The 22,395-nt window shown below is 45.1% G+C and overlaps 1 protein-coding gene across 1 annotated transcript; it reads left to right on the forward strand.

Moving 5' to 3' along the window:
• LOC139634000 (phosphatidylinositol 4-kinase beta-like) lies at window positions 1–22,342 on the forward strand. The gene is made up of 14 exons (XM_071500202.1): window positions 1–282; window positions 6,955–7,447; window positions 8,031–8,578; window positions 8,940–9,383; window positions 13,791–14,018; window positions 14,668–14,922; window positions 15,010–15,116; window positions 15,435–15,539; window positions 15,620–15,743; window positions 15,839–15,952; window positions 16,226–16,377; window positions 16,473–16,605; window positions 16,737–16,857; window positions 17,149–22,342. Exons 2-14 carry the CDS (start codon window positions 6,970–6,972, stop codon window positions 17,328–17,330), a joined length of 2,991 nt encoding a protein of 996 aa, XP_071356303.1. The 5' UTR covers window positions 1–282; window positions 6,955–6,969; the 3' UTR covers window positions 17,331–22,342.
• Window positions 22,343–22,395: the final 53 nt, after the last annotated feature.

A 22,395-nucleotide genomic window follows, 5' to 3' on the forward strand; every position in this document is an offset into this window, starting at 1 on the left:
CTTTTATTGTGTAAAGATCGCCGGAAGTGCAGTGCGGCTCGGCCTGCGGCTGCTTGACGGATGTTGCGTCACAGCTGCTTTAAAGCGGAGCGGAGTCGATCCGAGCGGAGCCAGGCCGCAAACCGAGCAGCGAGGCCGCCCCCGAGCCGAAAGCAGGACCGAAGACCGGGACCAAACCTGGATCCAAGACCTGGATTCAATGCGGAAACTCCCGGGACGGAACCGGATTCAACCCCGAGCCACGGAGCATTGAAACCGCCGTGAGGACGCTTCAGGACCCGGGTAGGTGTCCTGCTCCTCCCGCTGGTTCTCCCGCTGTTACTTCTCCTTTCCGCGCTGTTCCGGTTTGTTGTGGCCCGGTTGAGCGGCCGTTCTCCGTGTCTGTTGTACCGAGGTTCCCGTGGTGAACCGCGGGGCTGTGGGCCTGCTGCTGCCCGGCTCTGCTCCTCCTTCCCCGGTTTGTTTTCATCAGGAGGGAGCGGCTCTGCTCCCCCCGCGGCCGCCTCGGATACCTCCGAACATCTCTATTACATCTCAAAACATCTCTATTACATCTCAAAACATCTCTATTACATCTCTATTACATCTCTATTACATCTCTACAACATCTCTACAACATCTCTATTACATCTCAAAACATCTCTATTACATCTCTATTACATCTCTACAGCATCTCTATTACATCTCTATTATATCTCTATTACATCTCAAAACATCTCTATTACATCTCTATTACATCTCTATTACATCTCAAAACATCTCTATTACATCTCTATTACATCTCTATTACATCTCTACAACATCTCTACAACATCTCTATTACATCTCAAAACATCTCTATTACATCTCTATTACATCTCTACAGCATCTCTATTACATCTCTATTATATCTCTATTACATCTCAAAACATCTCTATTACATCTCTACAGCATCTCTGTTACATCTCTACTACATCTCTACTACATCTCTATTACATCTCTATTACATCTCTACTACATCTCTATTACATCTCTATTACATCTCTACAACATCTCTGTTACATCTCTACTACATCTCTACTACATCTCTATTACATCTCTATTACATCTCTACTACATCTCTATTACATCTCTATTACATCTCTACAACATCTCTATTACATCTCTATTACATCTCTACTACATCTCTATTACATCTCTACTACATCTCTATTACATCTCTACTACATCTCTATTACATCTCTATTACATCTCAAAACATCTCTATTACATCTCTATTACATCTCTACAGCATCTCTATTACATCTCTACTACATCTCTACTACATCTCTATTACATCTCTATTACATCTCTACAACATCTCTACAACATCTCTATTACATCTCAAAACATCTCTATTACATCTCTATTACATCTCTACAGCATCTCTATTACATCTCTACTACATCTCTATTACATCTCTATTACATCTCTACTACATCTCTATTACATCTCTACAACATCTCTATTACATCTCTACTACATCTCTATTACATCTCTATTACATCTCTACTACATCTCTATTACATCTCTATTACATCTCTACAACATCTCTATTACATCTCTACAACATCTCTACTACATCTCTATTACATCTCTACAGCATCTCTATTACATCTCTATTACATCTCTATTACATCTCTATTACATCTCTACAACATCTCTATTACATCTCTATTACATCTCTATTACATCTCTACTACATCTCTATTACATCTCTACAGCATCTCTATTACATCTCTACAACATCTCTACTACATCTCTATTACATCTCTACAGCATCTCTATTACATCTCAAAACATCTCTATTACATCTCTGTTACATCTCTACAGCATCTCTATTACATCTCTACTACATCTCTACTACATCTCTATTACATCTCTATTACATCTCTACTACATCTCTATTACATCTCTACTACATCTCTACTACATCTCTACTACATCTCTATTACATCTCTACTACATCTCTATTACATCTCTATTACATCTCTACAACATCTCTATTACATCTCTACAGCATCTCTATTACATCTCTACAGCATCTCTATTACATCTCTATTACATCTCTATTACATCTCAAAACATCTCTATTACATCTCTACTACATCTCTATTACATCTCTACAGCATCTCTATTACATCTCAAAACATCTCTATTACATCTTTATTACATCTCTACTACATCTCTATTACATCTCTACAGCATCTCTATTACATCTCTATTACATCTCTACAGCATCTCTATTACATCTCTATTACATCTCTATTACATCTCAAAACATCTCTATTACATCTCAAAACATCTCTATTACATCTCTATTACATCTCTACAACATCTCTATTACATCTCAAAACATCTCTACAGCATCTCTATTACATCTCTACAGCATCTCTATTACATCTCAAAACATCTCTATTACATCTCTATTACATCTCTACAGCATCTCTATTACATCTCTACAGCATCTCTATTACATCTCAAAACATCTCTATTACATCTCTATTACATCTCTACAGCATCTCTATTACATCTCTACTACATCTCTACTACATCTCTATAACATCTCTACAACATCTCTATAAAATCTCAAAACATCTCTACAACGTCTCTATTACGTCTCTATTACATCTCAAAACATCTCTACGTCTCTTACATCTCTATAACGTCTCTACAACATCTCTATTACATCTCTATAACATCTCTATAACGTCTCTACAATGTCTCTATAACGTCTTTGTTACGTCTCTGAGACTCCCGCCCCTTGGCCTTTCACCTTTATTTTTCAGCCTCTTTCCTTCTGTCATAGACGGATCATGAGAAAATGGTCCCCGGGGCCCAGAGAGGCAAACGACCCCCAGCCCCTCCCCCAGGGCTGCATGGCTGCCTGTCTCTGTGGGGACATGTTTGGTCCTGTTGGTCGCCCGGAGTCTTTTTAGTTCTGACTGTTTGCTGTAGTCCTGGATCCAGGTGAATGGGGGGCAGCGGGACTTCTTCAGGTCTTGAAACCTCTGGGATCCACAACCAAGTCCAACTGCCCCCCATTCAGCCAGGACCTGGGCAGCTGAGACTCTTCAGTGTTATCGTCTCTTTGTGTTTGTGCTGCTGATCATGTGACTGGAATGAGTTCGGCTAGTTTACTGTCATTGACTAATTGATTAACGGACTAATTGTTGCCCCTCGAACAGAGACTCTCAGAAACTGGACCCGTTTAGTCTAAACCTCCAGGTTGTGTTGTAGTCTGGACAGACACAAACAGAGACCTGTGGAAACGATGATGTAGACGCCCACGGTGGCTCCTGATTGGCTGTTATCAGCCTGGATTACCAGTGGTGAAACAACAGGGAGAATGAATGAAGGTGTTCCTGACCTTGTTGTCTCTGCAGCCGCTGTTGTTCAGCTCAGTTCTGGGTTTGATCTCTACAACTGTCTCTGCTGTTCCTCCTTCAGAGGATTTACTGCAACCAACTGAGAGGAGACGACCTGCTTCCTGTTTACACCGGCTTGCACATGCTCAGTGCAGGTGCATGGTTGTGTGATGTGTGTTTTCAGGTGTGTTAGTCTGGACCTACCCTCAGTTGTGACTTTATGGTTCATTTTACTGCTGTGTTACTCAGTGGTGGAGAAATTATTCAGTAAAAGTACAAATACACTGTAACAAACTCCAGGAAACTGTCCGTGAACGGCGTCTGCAGGTCTGGAAAAGTCTCGAAAAGCTTTGGTTTCTGTTTCCTCAAGAGAAAAAAAAGTCTTTATAGGAAGCAAAGAGTCTAAAATTTAATCAGCAAAGATGTGAATATATTTTGATAAATCTACATTCAGACCAGACGACAACATGAGGTCAAAACCAACAGGTGCCATCAACACCTGAGGAACAGTCAAACATTCAAACAGGAGCCAACGTGCAACAAGAGGAATGGATGAAAACCTTCAGCTGAAACACTGACATGGTACAGTCCAGCACAGACCACAACGCACCTGAAGCAGGTCTACCAAGGCCAAGGAGTCCCACAGGGGAGACGGAGGGCCAAAGGTCAATATGACAGTGTGAATTAAAGTGGAACAACCTCCAGAGATTTAATGACAGGACAAAGTTTAACACACTGACACATTACCAACAGTATTAATAGAGTTTACACTGTGTGTGTGTGTGTGTGTGTGTGTGTGTGTGTGTGTGTGTGTGTGTGTGTGTGTGTGATGTTGTGGTGATAAACTTCACACTTTGCCCTGAACTGCACACGTCACACCCTCCATCAGTCTGAACTGATGCTGCGTTCACTGTCGCTCTGTTCATATCAGCTAGGGTTAGGGATAACAATTAGTCAATTAATTGATTAGTTGATTGACAGCAAATCACTCAGTGAGTATTTTGGTAATTGATAAACAGTTTGGTCGACTTTGACTTTTCTGCTGTCTAACAGACTGAAGATGAATCAATAAAACAATCAGCAGATTCATTGATCAGGAGAAGAACAAGATGTTATTTTTAACATTGATGATAAGTTGAAGGAAGAATTTCTTCTTTTAAATAAATCTGAGGAACTGTCACTACAATACCCACAATCCATTGTAAGTACAGCCAGCTCTAGTCACCATATAGACGTGTTCTCAGTGTGTCATTTGATTTTATCGACACTGTTTCTCAGTGGAGGATTTTATACAAAGGTCCATTTAAAAAAGTCCAAATTTTAAAATCCTCCAACTGGAGTTTAACATCTGAGATGCCATGATAAAATAAAAACACATCAGGTTTCATCTGATCAGGAGCAGAGTCTCAGTTTTCTATCAGAGCTGAAACCTGAACCTGAACCTGAACCTGAGAGCGTCAGTAATAAAACCAGAACTGATTCAGGCCTCGCTGTGATTATTGTGAACCCACAGTCATGAGCCTCAGGACTCTGGTCTGAGTCACAGAGCTCAGTGACGACATGTGGTCTGGTCCTCACAGGGTTTACACCTGGTTTTAGGGTTCAGGTTAGAATCAGGTTCAGGGGCTAAACTGACAGGAAGTAAATTCTCAGATAGAAAAGCAAGATTTTCATCAGAAACAAACGACTGTGGTCGATTGTTTCTTAAACTGAAGGATGATAAGTTTGATAATCATTTAATCGATCAATCATTTGAATTGACAAATTCTCTGGTTCAGCGTCTCAGCAGTCGTCATGTGATATCAAACTGAATCTGATTGGTTTTCACCTGTTGGTTGGTGATTATGTCACAATCAATACTTTGACATGATAACATTCCTTTTTACAATAATCGTCAGATTCATTGATGATTGATCATCGTTAGTTGCAGCATTGATCAGAAAATCTGAATCTTCAGCAACAAATGTGAGAATCAATCAATCAATCAGTTGAAACAGCTGTAGCTCCTGATTGTTTTACTGATTCATTGATCCAGTGATTCAGTTCATAACGAATCATTTCAAAAGTAACATCTTAATATTGTATTTATTATTATTATTGTTGTTGTTGTTGTTGTTGTTGTTGTTGTTGTTGTTGTATATGTGTTTTATCATTAATATTTGGTGTTTTTCTTTAAAGAAAAAATCATCAAAATTAGTTGCCAAGGAATTTCTCATCAATTGACTGATTGATTAATCAATTAGTAAATTATTTGTTGCAGCTTCAACACAAACATCACAGACACACACATAGACAGTTGATGCTATAGAGACAGTGTTTACAGAGGGACTGTGTGTGTGTGTGTGTGTGTGTGTGTGTGTGTGTTATGACGCCCTCCTGTGATCACAGCTGACGTCTCAGACGTTTTCATTTGAACATTGAACAGTTTAAATGCAGGTGTGTCAGAGTCTGAGGGTTCAACAGGTAAACTGCTTCGTCCTGTTTGATCCTCACAGGTTTAGAGCTGAGGAGGAGACGAAAGTCCACCATCCTCCTCCTCGTCTCTTTGTCTTTGTTGCTCCTTTATTGTAAAGTTGTGAAGTGATGAACAGATGAAACCTCAGTCAGGTGGTTTCATTTAGTCATTTAGTCATTTAGTCATTTAGCAGACGCTTTTTTCCAAAGCGACTTACAGAAAGGGGAACAATCAAGGTTAAGTGCGATAAGAAGTGTTAGCGCAGCAATAAGTGCTAGTGACGATTCTTTAAGTGTAGATTTGTCATGTAGTGCTAGGAGAGAAGTTGCTTTCTGAAGAGCTCCTTCTTTCTTTCATTCATCACAGGATGATCAGAGAGAGAGAGAGAGAGAGAGAGAGAGAGAGATTGATTCCAGATGTTTCTGAAGCATCAAGCTGTGGGCGGAGGTCACACACTCTCTGAGGCGTGGGTGGGACATAAAGCAAAGTCACATGAACATGTAAACACCACATGGCTCAGCTCAGACTGCTGTGTGTGTGTGTGTGTGTGTGTGTGTGTGTGTTTGTGTGTGGAGGATGAGCTGACAGAGCAGCTGATCATCGTGTCGTCACGTCTTCACTGTTGATTCAATCTGCAGATCATTTCTTGATGAACGATGTCAGATGAAGGTGACGTCAGGAGGTTTTGATGTGGCGGGTTTGGGTTTGGAGTTCGGAGTATGTCGGGGTCTTGTTGGAGTGAGATCGACAGGGGGGCTGGTGTGGCGTCAGCAGTAATGGTGGCGCTGTTTTCAATTGACCTGTGGATCTGTGCTCACCTGTGGCCATGAACTTAAGCAGCGACCAGAAGAATGATGTCATAAATACTAGCGGGCGTAATGAAGGAGCGTCCAACCAGCCGGAGGCCGGGGCAGATCCAGAGCATGCACGACAGATAATAAGTCTCATCTGGCCTGGGAACACCTCAGGCTCCCCAGGAGGAGGTGGGGCCGGTGCTGAGGCGGCGTCTGGGGGCTGTCTGTCATGACCTGCTGCCACGGCGACCTGCTCAGGATCAGCAGCAGGAAACAGATGATTTAAAGGTTATTTTCTTTCTCCATCTCCTGTTTTTAGGCCTGCTCTTCCAAAATGGCCGACGCTGAGGTCTCCCTGTCCCCAGCTCTGCGGCCGCTCCACCTTAGCCCCTCCCACTCTGCCCCGCCCCCTCCGCCACCCTCCTCCTCCCCCACCACCTTCTCCTGCCCTTCTTCCCCATCTAGTGCCTCCTCTTCCTCCTCTTCTTCCTCCTCTTCCTCTTGCTCTGAGAGCTCCTCAGACTGCCCCAACCACCACCATCACCATCATCATCATCACCATCACCCCCGCCCTCAGCTGCAGCTGCCCCCGCCCCCTCCCAGTGAGCAGCCGTCCTCTCCCAGCGCCAGCCCCCGCAGCTCCAGCCCCAGCGGGAGCATCGGCAGCTCCGGCAGCCTCGGCAGCAGCAGTAGCGCCAGCGAGGGCATCGGCAGCAGCGGCACGTCAAGCGGCGGCGACCTGCGGGGGCCAAGTCCGCCACTAGATGTCATCTCAGAGGACGCCATGGAGATGGACCTGGGAGTCGACCAAGGTAACTAGGAGAGATCAAAGTCGTCGCAGGAAGTAATAAACAGATTTAGGTAGAACAGAATTTCTTCAGGTCCTTCTTCTCTCTGCAAGTCCAGGAATTGATTGGGTATTGATTGGATATAAGGTATATTGATGACAGTGCAATTAGTTCAGACAATTATGTTCCAGTTTGAATTTGAGTTTTTGAGTTTCAGAGTGACAGAGATCAAATCGACATCAAATTCATCCATTTCACAACCAAAGTTCAGGTCTAACTTAACTCAAGTCTCATGAAGTTGGGTTCTGGAACTTACTGCTGATTCGCTGTGTCCCAGTTCAAATGTGGCCCTTCGTGGCCCCTGAAGGCAGTCCTGAAATGAGACTGTCTTCCATTTGTAGATGGGAAATATCTAAACCTAATCCAAGAGGCAGCTGCCATCAACTTATTCTTTGAGGACAAAACTTAAGGTTTGACGTTCCACCATAGAATGGTTCTAAGAATGGTTCTAATGTTTCTGTTGTTCTGTCCTCCAGCTGGTGGTTGTTCATCTTTTACAGACTGTCTGGGTCCGATCACTCTGACTCTTCTTGTTTTGTGTTTCCAGTGATCGACCCTGAGGTCGCTCTGAAGGCTTGTCAAGAAGTTCTTCTCAAGGTCAAGCTGCAGAACAGAGAAGTGCCTGAGCAGCAGCAACTTGACAACAAACAACAACAGGACGATCAACAACAACAACACAGCACAGACTTAACAGAGCGCACCAGTCCTCAGTGGCACATCAACCCAGACACCAGCTCCATCAAAGAGGAGGAGGAGGAGGAGGAGGAGGGGAGTTCTGGGAAGGAGGGACAAAAACAAGGTCAAACATCCCAGCAAACCCCACCTCCTTCAACCCGGCTGGAGTCTTTGTCTCTGCCGTCGTCATCATCGTCGTCTAAACAGTCGTGGCTGCTGCGCCTCTTTGAGTCCAAGCTGTTTGACGTTTCCATGGCGATCTCCTACCTGTACAAGTCGAAGGAGCCAGGCGTGCAGGCGTACATCGGGAACCGACTCTTCAGCTTCCCTGACAGCGAGGTGGACTTCTACCTGCCACAGCTGCTCAACATGTACGTGCACATGGACACCGAGGTGGGAGACGCCATCAGACCGTACCTGGTGAGTCCTCAGACACCTGGTCTGCCCTACAAACTGGTTCCCACCACAAAGGTCTGGTTCTGACTGCGATCACGAGATTTTGTATTTAGATCCTGTGCTGACCGTCATATCTGCTCATGGCTAATCAGTATTAACATAACTAAAAGAAGCTCGTGTTCGCAGCTACAAGTCCTAACATGATATCTGAGTCACCTTTTACTCTTGTTGCATTTTGCTGGAAATAAACTAAACTTGTTGACAAGGATTAAAAACATCCAGATTTATTTGCGGTCCGTTCGACCCCGCCCTGTGTGAAGAGTTATTTATGAAGCAGAGGTGTTTTGGATGTTGACATTTGATCTACAGCCTTTGTCTCCCTCAGATCCACCGCTGCAGAGCCAGCATCACCTTCTCTCTACTGTCCGCTTGGCTGCTGGGCGCCTACTCCTCCGACATGCACATCTCCACCCAGCGTCATTCCAGAGGCACCAAACTCCGAAAACTTATCCTGTCCGATGAACTCAAACCTTCTGCTCCTGCGTCTGACGCACCCAGACCAATGTCAGCTTCTGTGTCTGAAAGCCCGGCATCATCGCCGTCCCACCGCCGCTGTCACCGCAGGCACAACAGCAGCAACATGGAGGCCTCCATCTCCACCGGTCCCTCCCCGGACAGCCCCGCACCCAGGGAGGAGGAGGTCTTCGTTTCCCCGTCTAGAAGGACCCACCAGAGATCCAAGTCGGATGCCACCACAGCAAGCAGTGGGCCTGGAACCGGCCTCCGACGAACGGGGAGTAACCCAAAGGTGGAGGCGGTTCACGAGGAGGTGAGGACCAGGTTCACTGTTTGATTTTTAGTCTGTGAGTCACCTCCGTTTCTATGACGACAGCAGGAAGAGCATTTATAATCACAGGGACATTAAATCTTTTTTCAACAGTTGGCATCAATACAGATGAAACTAATTTATTTTAATTAATAACTGTACGAGGAAATTAATTCAAACAACCATAAAACACTGACAATAAAAAATTTTGCAGGTCACTGATGTGCAGTTTTGTAATTGCAGGACTGCAGTCATGAATAAATGATTCAATCAGTCGATCGACTGATGATTTATTGTAATTGAAACCCAAAAATCTTTGGATTTTGTTGTTGGTTGGACAAAACCAGACGTTTGAATCTGTCACAGTGACATCATGATACACTGCAGACAGGAGCTGATCACAGCTGATCAATCAGCTGATCACAGCTGCCTCATTTTCCTCTGTCTGAACAGATGTGAACTAGAGAAGCGTTGTTTGGTGCTATGGCGGTTGAGCTGGTCCCAGCCTCTGATTGGCTGCTGTGATCTGAGTGTGATCTGTCTGAGCAGAACTAGTCTCGGTGGTTTTTCTTCACCAGCTGTAACATGAGACTGAACTGGTTCCAGTTTGTGACTCTGGAGGATGAGTGGAAAATATCTGAGCGACTCCTTCAGTGTTTTCATGTCTGTGTTGTTGAATCGTCGTCACATTCTTGGCCGGCGGTCACGTGCAGACCGAGGTTTTCCATTGGCCGGGATCTCTCGCCTTTCATCGTCCTGAAAAAGAAAAACAGACAATTAGAGAGATGGAGAGATGAAGGAGAGAGGAGTGTAAACTGCTTCTCTTCTCTTCCTGTTGGTTTGGACTCAGCTGGTGTTTGATCATTTTTTCCACTTGTTTTTATTTTTAAGAGGAGAGAGAGGGAGAAGCTCCAGTGGAAAAACTAGAGGAGGAGGACAGACTGCAGAGGAGTAAAACTGACCTTTATTTTACTCTGTTCAACTTCTGACCTGCTTATACACAAAAGAAAAGCTGCAGGGTTCATTGTTTCCAGCAGAATAAAGAGGAAGCTCAGGTCTGATAACTGTGAATGTGAAGCTGAGAAAAGGTTTAAATACTGTGAGATAAGAGGTTTTCATTCTCCCACAGTGTTTGAAGGTTTTACTTTTCTTTTTGAAAAGAACACAGCTGCTGAACTGAATTGGCATCAGGATGTTTCTGTCTGTGATTCGGTAAATATGAGTCAGTGCTGTGAGAGAAGTTAACATGGAGAAATAAGAATTTGTGTCAGGAAACAAGTTGATTTACATTCAAACTCAAACTCTGATTAAAGTGAATTTGTTTTCTAAGGACATGAGACTTTACAGCTTCAGTAGGAAAGCATTTTGTCTTATTTGCTGATATTCTGACCCTCGGACGTGAAACAGGTCATTTTGGCTCCTCCTGCAGTTTGTAATGTGATTAGCAAAAATCCACCAGTTCCAGGTCAATACCACCAATCAGACCCAGGGGGCGTGTTGGCTGACTGTCAATCACAGCTTGTGCACACGCTGCAGACAGGTTTAACCCCACCACCCCCCCCCCACCCCCCTTGTGCCAGTTGTGCCGACTACACGGCTCTGGCTTGTACCCGTCCGTCGGTGTGTAGCAGCAGCTGAGGGGATGTGCTCTGCCTCTGAGGCCTGTGCCTCGCTCTCAAACCTCTGTCCACATCAACAGGTACAAATGTCACATTATCAAAGTGCCAGTGAGTAAAACGCTGCAGTGAATGCTAACTGTCACTCATCGGTAACCTCGGCTCTGTAAACAAGCTGCACTTTCAGAAACATCGCAACCTTACTTTTATCCCAGAGTTTGGGATAAAATTGCTGAATAAATAGAAACACTGAGTCTTACCTAAAGTATAAAGTCAATATCTGATGTTATCTGACAGTAGAATAGGCTAGTTCTTACTTCCGTGTGTTCCATACTTCCTGGCGTCTGCGGCTACTGTGGATACTGTGCTCGTGCACCCAAGCTAAGATGCTTGCACGCTCTCTGGCATGAACCACCTCCTCTGTAGTCGGGAGACAGTTTTGGAGCTCGGGGGAAAGTGTGGGAGGGACAGTAAAAACCACAGTGTTTGACTTTAGAGCAGCAGAGTCAGTACTTCGACAGTAAATGTACTCAGTTACTCTGCACCACTGAAGAGTGTTTATGAACAAACCTGTCGAACAAACATCAGAGCTGACTGTGTTCAGGAAACAGGGGAAGCCCTCTGGCCCTCTGTCGGCCCTCTGTCGGCTCTCTGTCGGCTCTCTGCCGGCCCTCTGTCGGCTCTCTGTCGGCTCTCTGTCGGCTCTCTGTCGGCTCTCTGCCGGCCCTCTGTCGGCTCTCTGTCGGCCCTCTGTCGGCTCTCTGTCGGCCCTCTGTCGGCTCTCTGTCGGCCCTATGTCGGCCCTATGTCGGCTCTCTGTTGGCTCTCTGTCGGCCCTATGTCGGCCCTATGTCGGCTCTCTGTTGGCTCTCTGTCGGCTCTATGTCGGCCCTCTGTCGGCCCTATGTCGGCCCTCTGTCGGCTCTCTGTCGGCCCTCTGTCGGCTCTCTGTCGGCCCTATGTCGGCCCTATGTCGGCTCTCTGTTGGCTCTCTGTCGGCTCTATGTCGGCCTTCTGCCGGTTCTCTTTAATATGACACAGCAGGTGTGAACAGGTCTGAATGAGGACGAATCATTTTATTTTGCTGTTCATGTGGAATGCTGAGCTCCTGCTGTGACCAGAGGATCCAGCTCCTCCTGTTTGTGTTCGTCTGGTTTCATCAGGCCTGATGTTTCCTCATGCAAACAAAGGAGAAGTTCACAGAAGAGGGGACGAACACAGACAAAACAGGAAGCGATACCTGACTCCTCCTCGTCCTAGTGGAGGTGGGGGGTTACCGTGGCAATGAGGGAGGAGGATGTTAATGAGTGTTGGTGTACAGCCAAAGACAACACAGAGAAAACTTCAAATTAAAAGCAGGTTCAATTGTTCAGTTGTTCAAATGTTTTCAGGTGAGTTTTAACAGAAAGGGACCAGAAACAAGTGATCACTGATTATTGATCTAAAAACGTTTATTTGAGAATCTGCTTTTTTAACAGTGAATTTAACATTTTTTATGTTACAAGACAAAAAAATCACACGATCAGACGATAATTTAATGAGAAAAACAAAATCATGAAAAGATCAGTTGGGTTAAAATAATCTGGAGTAAAAGACCGAAGACACGAAGTGAGATCAGATGTTTCTAGAGGATTTGGTTCTGCAGAATCTGGGTCATGTAAACATCTTAACCTTCTCTCTGAAACGTTTCCATGTGTCGGTTGGCAGAGCTGGACCCGACGCCCCCCCTCAGACCTGGGGGGGGGGTGTTAGATCACATGATGCTGAATGGTCTGAAGCAGCAGCTCAGTCATGTGAGAGGAACAGTGTGTGAGCTGCTGCTGAACCAGATCAAACTCAGACTTTGCTCCACACGTGAAGCGGAGCTGCGTGTGTCGGTCTGAGGTCATGTGACCATGACAGCCAAACAAACAGGCGGTCAGACTCTCCTCTGAACCACTGATTACAGGCTGCACACCAGCCCAGGTCACATGACTCCTGAACGGCTCGTTCTTTGGATGGAGTTTTGTTGATGCGGCGCTCGAGGCCTGAATCAGAACCTTCTCCACAGTGATCAATAATCAATCAATCACTGATTTTCTTCTGTTTTTGTGGAATCTGTTTTATATTAGTTCTGACATTTAAACAGGATATTGATTAAAAACAATGAACTGATGGATCAGAACAAGGGGGTTGTTTTTATTGATTAATCTACAGATCATTAATCTATTGATCAGTTTGTGATTAATCAGTTATTAGAATAGTTGCCGATTGATGACATCACAGCACAGACTGCTGCCTTGCTCAGCAGCACCTCTGACTCTAGCCCCGCTCCCCTGCTGTCTCCGTGGTAACTGGTGGCAGTTCAGCAGCTGTTAGTGACAGAGAGGGGGTGGAGCCAGTCTGCCCTCTGCTGGACAGACTGATGAACGACAGCTCAAAGCGTTTCCTGTTTCCTGTGTCGGCTCAGACGTCTGAGTCCTGGTCAGGATCAAAACAAACTGACCTGTCCTGAAAAAGCTGAAAAGAATCAATGATCCTCCAATGAAACTGTTCAGTTTGTGGATGAAAACACAGTTCCCAGCTGATCGATTAATTTCTCCATTAATCAATAAGTGTGTGAATAGTGATCAGCTCGTTTTCTCTGGTTCAGAATCGTTCAGTTACTGTGACAGAAATCCAGTCTGGAGGATCAGGATCTTCAGGACCTGGCAGCTCGTATCAGACCGGAGTGTGTGGTGCTGCATGTTGCCGCTGTCAGTCTGCAGTGCATGATGGGAACTGAAACCTGACCCCGTTCTCTGTTGTCCTGCAGCCGGAGCGTCTCCGTCCTCAGCGGGAGTTCGTCAAGTCTCTGCTGTGCATCGGGAAGCGTTTGGCGACGCTGCCCACCAAGGAGCAGAAGACCCAGCGGCTGATCTCAGAGCTGTCGCTGCTCAACCACAAGCTGCCGGCCCGGGTGTGGCTGCCGACCGCCGAGCACCAGCACCACGTCTGCAGGATCCCGCACACCCAGGCCGTGGTCCTGAACTCCAAAGACAAGGTGAACCCAGGCCTAACCAGGCTAAACCAGGAGAAACCACAGGAACCAGACTAAACCAGACTAGCCAGACTAAACCAGGCGAAACCACACTAACCAGACTAAACCAGACTAAACCAGGCAAACCAGACTAAACCAGACTAAACCAGGCGAAACCACACTAACCAGACTAAACCAGACTAACCAGGCGAAAACCACACTAACAAGACTAAACCACACTAACGAGACTAAACCACACTAACCAGACTAAACCAGGCAAAACCACGCTACCCAGACTAAGCCAGGCAAAACCAGACTAAACCAGACTAACCAGACAAAACCACACTAACCAGACTAAACCACACTAACCAGACTAAACCGCACTAACCAGACACAGGTCTTGAGTCTGGCGGCAGCTCTGGTCTCTTCCTGCTCATGCTGCAGGTCTACAGACCAGAACCGGACTCAGTTCCCACAGAACAAGGTTCAGAAAGTCTTGAATCAGTCAGGACACCTGGACCTCCTCACCAGATTTGGTTCAGTCCTTAGACTCTTATTCTGAAACCTTCCTCCCCCTCCTCCCCCTCCTGCTCCTCCTCCTGCTCCTCCCCTTCCTCCCCTTCCTCCCCCTCCTCCCCCTCCTGCTCCTCCCCCTCCTGCTCCTCCTCCTCAGGCTCCGTACATCATCTATGTGGAGGTGTTGGAGTGTGAGAGCTTCGAGACGTCTCAGGTTCCCGTTCGGATCCCAGAGACCAGGATCCGCTCGGCTCGTTCTGCAGAGAACCTGGACTGTGGCGGCGGCGTCACTGCGGCTAACGCTAACACGATGACATCAGAGCACAGAGCGGGAAGTTTCTCCACCGTCCCAAACTACGACAACGACGACGAGGCGTGGGCCACAGACGATATCGGACAACTGCAGGTGGAGGTGAGTCACATGACAACCCTGGTCAGGTGATCAGACTCACAGGTGAACTGACCTCTGTGTGTGTGTGTGTGTGTGTGTGTGTTGCAGGCGGAGGCTCAGACCAGCAGCAGTGATAACATCAGTCAGTTTTCAGTCGACAGCATCACGAGTTTGGAGAGTAAAGAGCCGGTGTTCATCGCCGCTGGAGACATCAGGTACACACACACACACACACACAGACACTAACACACACACACACACACACACACAGACACTAACACACACACACACACACACAGACACTAACACACACACAGTTTATGTTGGATGAAGATCGTGGTCTGAACCCTCATGGAGGAGGGTCTGGTCCAGGACTGACCCGGTCTCTGTTCCTAAGAAACCGACCACTGAGGCTTTTAGACCAGAACTGGTTCTACACCGTATCAGACTGTGTATTCCAGGACCCACGAGGCAGACCTGGTCTTCCCAGACTCATCAGCTGATCTCTGTCTCTGTCTCCGGTCGTCCTTCAGACGCCGTCTGTCCGAGAACCTCGCTCACACTCCCACTTCGTTCAGGAGAGACCCCGAGGACCCGTCGGCCGTCGCCCTCAAAGAGCCCTGGGAGGAGAAAGTCAGGTGAGGTCATGAACGCTGAACAGCACAGAGTGTTTTTCAGTTGCCATGGTAACGCTCATGGTTCGCATGTCCGTCCACAGGCGGATCAGAGAAGGCTCGCCGTACGGTCACCTGCCAAACTGGAGGTTACTGTCGGTCATCGTGAAGTGTGGAGACGACCTGAGACAGGAGCTGCTGGCCTATCAGGTCCTCCGACAGCTGCAGGTGAGGACACCTGCTGATGTAGGAGAATCGAGGGACACCTGTCTGTCCGTGACTGTCAGTAACCTGTGTGTGTGCGTGTGTGTGTGTGTCTTCAGTCCATCTGGCAGCAGGAGCGAGTTCCCCTGTGGATCAAACCTTATAAGATCCTGGTGATGTCATCAGACAGCGGGATGATCGAACCTGTCCTCAACGCCGTCTCTCTGCACCAGGTACACAAGAGATTGTGGGAAACTGATGCTGTTGTTGCTATAGAAACCACAGTATCTACTGTCTTCTTCTCTTTTCCTTTGAACATTTTAATGAAGAAGATCAGCTGTAATCAGCTGACAGTGCACAGAACAGGTTTCTGTTGATTGGTTAATCATGACGTGACGTCGTCGTGACGCCGACGTGAGCACGATGTCCAGTCGCTGTGTGCTGGTGCAGCAGGTGAGCAGTGACTGTGCAGACACCTGAGTGATGTGGTGTTTCTCCTCCTGCAGGTGCGTAAACAGAGTCAGCTGTCTCTGCTCGACTACTTCCTGCAGGAACACGGCAGCTACACCACCGAGGCCTTCCTCACCGCGCAGAGGAACTTCGTCCAGAGCTGCGCCGGGTACAGCCTCATCTGTTACCTGCTGCAGGTCAAAGACAGGTGAGGCTCACCTGAGCGTCACTGAGGAGTCCGGCTCCTCCCAGTGTTTGTGCTAAGCTAGGCTAACGTACCGTGCTCCTCTCCCCTGTGTGCAGACATAACGGGAACATCCTGCTGGACTCTGAAGGCCACATCATCCACATCGACTTCGGCTTCATCCTCTCCAGCTCCCCTCGCAACCTGGGCTTCGAGACGTCCGCCTTCAAACTCACGTCTGAGTTCGTGGACGTGAGTGAACCACTGCTGCTGTCTCTGCCTGAACGTTACCTGTTAGAGGAAGTGACCTGCTCTCAGGGCCACAACATCGTCAGGTGTGTTTCCCACCTGTGTGGTTAAACAGCTGGTGACGTGTGTTTCAGGTGATGGGCGGCCTGGACGGAGACATGTTCATCTATTACAAGATGCTGATGCTTCAGGGCTTGATCGCTGCCAGGAAACACATGGAGAAGGTGCTTCAGATAGTGGAGATCATGCAGCAAGGTGACACACACACACACACACACACCAGAACCAGAGAATATTAATTTCTATATGAATCTTTGACTGAGTTTAATAATCTGTCGTTGAGCTAAAGATAATTTGACTCTGATCCGTCGTCCAGACGACGTTTTTATTCTGTGTTGTTGAGGATTCGTGGCCTCCAGCGTCCTGGTCTTCTTAGATCCAGATCCAGTGTTGCTGCAGAAGCAGGTTGATGGTGGAGGAGAGCTGGAGTCCTGTGGAGGTGACTCTGTCTGCAGCTCCTCCTGCTGACCCTTCCTCTCTCTCCAGGTTCACACCTCCCCTGTTTCCACGGCTCCAGCACCATCCGCGGCCTGAAGGAGCGTTTCCACATGTCTCTGACGGAGGAGCAGCTGCAGCTGCTGGTGGAGCAGCTGGTGGACGGGTCCATGCGCTCCATCACCACCAAACTCTACGACTCCTTCCAGTACGTCACCAACGGTATCATGTGACCGGAGACGACTGACTCCTGCACAGACCTCCCACCTATCAGCGCTGGAGTCTCAGACAGAACCAGAACCTGAACCTGAACCACAACATCGTCTGTTTCTGTCTCTGGAGTCACACATTGATTGGATTTTTTTTTTTCCAAAAGATTTCAGTGTCGTTCACGTGCAGCTGGGAAAGTACAGAAGTCAGGACAAACACCAAACAGACGGGGGGGGGGGCAGGGTTCAGATCCCCGGTTTGTGTTGCTGCCTGAGACAAATGTCATTCAAACACTAACAGACTGGTTGGGTTTTACTGGATTTGACTCTGAAGCAGCATCGAGCTGCGTTCAGAGACACAGTGGAACCTCACATCAGCTGATCTGAGGATCAGACGAAAACATTTCACTTTCTCTGAACCATCAGATCTTCATGTTCTGCTTTGTGAACAAAGACTTTTTCATCAAGGTCTTTGTCTCTTTGCTCCTTAAGCTTCGTCTGAGGTGTCATCATTTTAGATCCACGGTTACTGTGCTGAGGTCAGTGAGTCAGACGTTCCTCTGCAGTCAGCACTAACCAGCAGACCCCAGGTCAGCTGATCCTCTCCCGCCTTCATCTGAACAAAACCAAACCACAAACACCAGCAGGACGTTCTCCTTCTGATGAACGGAGAACATCTGTGAACATCTGTCGGTTCTGTCGTCTGCTTGTTCTTAAAGAACAGAACGGTAAGAGAGCACAGCGACAACTTTGTGTTGCTTCGTTACGTCTGTTTTCTTTGTTCTCTGCATCGAACTGAGCAGTTTAGAAATGATCAGTTTTACAGTGAAGTGGTGTCTGAGACCAGGTCCTCTCATAAAATCATTAAAACCAATTCTACTGTTGTTTTAGTTTCTGCAAACTAAAGTCCAGGAGTTTGAACTAAAGACTGAATCCTGATCCTCCATCGTGAACGTCTTGTTACTGCCGGGTTTTGAACTCAGCAGTAACTCGGATCAGCTGATTGGCTTGTTTGACATGCAGCTGTTGAGATTAAGACGCTCTGTTAAATATATGGATCCATCATCAGTGCAATAACGTCTTTGAAGTAAAAGAGTCCGACAGTAACGACCTTAAGTTTGGTACAAGAAGAACATCTTTGGCAGAACTGATGTTTTATTGGCAGCGTTAATAAAACTGAGATTTAATATGAAGTTGGTTTTCATCAGATTTCTTGTGCAGAGCTATTCGCTGCCTTCCTGAATTTGAAGACTCATGATTTTCAAATGAAACGGTGTCAGTGATGGTGTCACATCTTCAGGATTAATCCCAGCTTCAGGAAGGTCCAAGTTGAATTTCGGAAGAAAATTTTGCGTAATTTTTTATTTTTTTGTTAAATTTCTGTCAAAACACTCACTGCACAACATGCTAACAATGCTAATGACAACAAAGCTCCACAGTGTTGAATTAAAAGGAGCAGGGAAACGGACCTGGATGGATCCTCGTGCAGGTTCCTGCTCCACAAACTGTACATCTGTGTATAAGTCAACTGAATGAACTGTTAACCACGTGTGTGCATATTTAACAAACGATACATTCCTGTGATTAACTCAAGATTAATGACAACAACGGACTCCGGTTCTTTGTTTCTGAGATCAGTAATGATCAGTAATAATGATCAGTTTCCTGGATATGTGAATGTTTTTTTTAAACCGTCCAGTAAAACTGAAGCAGACGTGTCAGCATCGACGAGCAGCGGCTTCTTGTCTGGACTCTGACACTGACGATACTGTTGTTGCTAAGGCTGGTGGCTCTGTACAGTGGCTTTGTTCCAGTGTTTCACGCCTGTGTCATGTTTGGACATAACAATACTGTTTTTCTGTCAATGAGATTATTTCTTCTGTCGTTAGATAAAAATATTCCAGTTGATTTTAATGAACTAGCTCAGACCAGCGAATCCAGTAGGCAGCGGTGTTAGCGGGCGCTACCTGATCTTACTGTCAGACTAATTAGCTCGCTAACAGTTTGTTCAGGCCTGTAACTACCTGCAGATAAAACAGCCTGAGGCTAGTTAGCAAGTCAGCAGGCTGTTAGCTAGCTGTTAGCTAGTCACTGCTCGTATACCCAACATTAATAAGCTTCATTTCTGACATCAGGTAAAGTGAAAGTTATGGTTGACACATTAAACACGACTTAGACTGTGAAGGCAGAACAAACAAGCATGTAAGGTCACTGTCGTGCTAATGACTGACAAACCACACAGTCGTTAGATTAAAGCAGCTTCTTAAATGATTTTATATTAATGGACGTGCTCTGTATTTCTCCACACAGTACTCTCATAAACACTGACGCTAATGCTAGTGTTACTTCTCTAGCTCAATATCTCGCTAAGTGCAGGCTAGCTAATCTCAGTTAATTGTGAACAAGCTAACTAGTCACTTAGCTAGTTCACACTGTCACTAGTCACTAGTAATGTGTTACTTTAGTTATAACACAACAGTGAAAATGAAATTCTTTTTTTAAAATCATCACGTACAAACTGTAGTCAGCGGTTTTAAATCCATGTTTTCAGACTGCTGCTGTTTGCTAGCTCGTTATATTTTACTCTTCGTGCTCCGCAGTCTCATGTTTCAGGGTTTAGGTCTGTCAAACATGATGAATTTTACTTTAAAGGCTTTAGTTTTTATTTTTATTGATTGTTTGAGTAATGTTAGAAATATATGTCTCATTAGCCAGAGGGACCTTACAAGAGCTAAACTTGTGCTAGCTACAAGCTAATGCATGTATGTGCTTCTTGTGCTAGTTTGCTTGTAGCTAGTACAACAATCACATGAGATCACCAACCATAATTTCAGTTTTACTTTCTTCTCAATATATGAGCTCAAGTTTTATTTTTTATTCTTGTGCGCTGATGTGTCCTTAACTGCAACAGGAAAAATGAGTTAACGATAACAAGCTAGTTTTCTGTTTGTAACCAGGTTGAAATCTGCATTAGCTTAACTGTAAAGACACTAAAACAGCCCTTCACTGGAATAAAGCCAATGTTCTGGGTCGCTGTCATATAATTAACATTTGTACAGTTGTTGTGCAGGTTTTTGTGTTTTGACCACTGTTGAAGGAGAAGCACAGATCTGTTATTGTAAAAGCAGCATCATGTTACCTTCTGCTAACTGTTAGCCTGCTACTTTATACGCAACCACGCTCGACAAAGATGCAGCTCTGACTAAAGTTTACCTGATAAGCAACTTAAATAGCAAATACTCTTTTTCTTTCTCATTCATTTGTGGATATGTATGTATGTAAATGAACTGAGTTAGTTTTCCTGTGAGAAAAACAGATGCCTTGAGACGTACAGAAGGTACAAACTCTTATCAATGCAACAGGAGGGACGGTGGCGTCAGGCCTCGGCCCTGAGAAGTGCTTTTCTATCGGACGTCTGACCACTTCAGAGACGAGTTTCAGCGCTTCCATGTCTTTCTGTCCTTCATCAGTCATGACGGAAAAAGTATTTATTCATATTTTCAAATTCCTCTGGTCACAATTTGATAACAGAAATGTTTATGATCGCTACCCTGACACTTTTCAAATTTAAAGTCATCTGAAGTGTAAATTTAAAGACGGTCCCACTGTTAACTGTCATATAAAGGTAAAAGTGCCGTTTCATGTGAACTGAAAATTAAAGCTTTTCTGGGTGAAGTCTGGTGTGTCCGGAGAGGACAGCGTTGAAGACCGATGAAACTCGTCCCTGCTGCTGAAAACCTTTCATTGCCTTCTTCCTTTCTTCCATCAGCTCTGAACACATGAAACAATTTTGATGTGAAAAACTCTTTAAGTGCATTTATCCTGAATGAAAAAGTCTTCTGTCATTTTAAAGAATTCCTCGTTTTTAAGTTTGTTTAGTACTAAATGTTCAACACTAAATCCATTAAAACAACATATTTTGTTTGATTCTATCGAGGCATCGTGTGAGTTTCTGTTGAAACCAAGCAGAACAACACTGTCTTGATTTCAGTGGGAAATGCTAATGATGCTAACGTCATGTGAGGCAAACTGACGGCTAAATGAAAAACTCTATTTTTCACTGTGTGAAGAAAAATAATCGTGATGAAGACACTTTGGATTCAGTGTGATTTCTGAGGTATTTATGTCTTTTTACAAACAGCATCATCTCATAACGAGGCAAAGAGGGATGAGGAGGCTGAGCCGAATTTATCACTGATGGAAATCTTATTTTATTCCCTCCACTCATTTGATTTTTTTTTTTTTTTATCCAGTTTCTCCAAAAACTTTGACCTGGTTCTGACTTTACTGGTCTCAGGTCTGTATTAATGAAAACGTTAATTACAAGATGAGAAAACTGATTATAAATAATTAGAATTACAAGATCTCTATCTTGTAATCATGAGATGTAGATTTCATAAAGAACAGATCTTTTTTTTAAATTATGAGATAAAGGTCTCAAAATTAGAAAATGTTTTCTAGTTATCACATAAAAACCTCATATTTAACAGATCTCCTCTCATGACATTATGACAGACAAAGCTTATAATCATACAGAAGTAATAATATTGTGGATCCCAATCTCAACATCAATGACTTTTCTCATCATTATGAGACAATTGAAAGTCAAAAGTCTGAGATTTCTCTGTGTATTTATGAGATTAGAGTTTCATATTTCTGACATGTTTTTTGTTGTAATTATAAGATAAACATCCTGTAAAAATTAAAACCTTTAGATTGAAGCTCGGAGATGTTTTGTGAAACACATCTGATGAAATATACATTTTAAATTTCTCTGCACAGCCTCTCCTTCAGCTCCACCCTCCTCTTCCTCTTTTCGTAGACTCAGAATGTAAACCAATAAACGTCCACTTACTTTTGTCCGTTCAGATCCTGTGTTTGTTCCACAGCAGCTGATGATCAAAGGCATCGATCAGTTTGTGTTCTGCTCAAGTTGTCAATCATGTACAGAATCAATAACACACATCGTACAGTTTGTCACGTCCTCACTAAACTGCATGGCAACTCATTCAATAAACCTGAAACCTGTTTCCTAACCCGAGTAGTGCTTTGTGTTTTTGATGCTGCATTCAAGGACACTTAGACAACA

Source organism: Trachinotus anak, unplaced genomic scaffold (genome assembly GCF_046630095.1).
Source record: "Trachinotus anak isolate AG129_WGS33_773 ecotype Australia unplaced genomic scaffold, CSIRO_AGI_Tana_v1 ptg000016l, whole genome shotgun sequence".
Taxonomy (NCBI): Eukaryota; Metazoa; Chordata; class Actinopteri; order Carangiformes; family Carangidae; genus Trachinotus; species Trachinotus anak.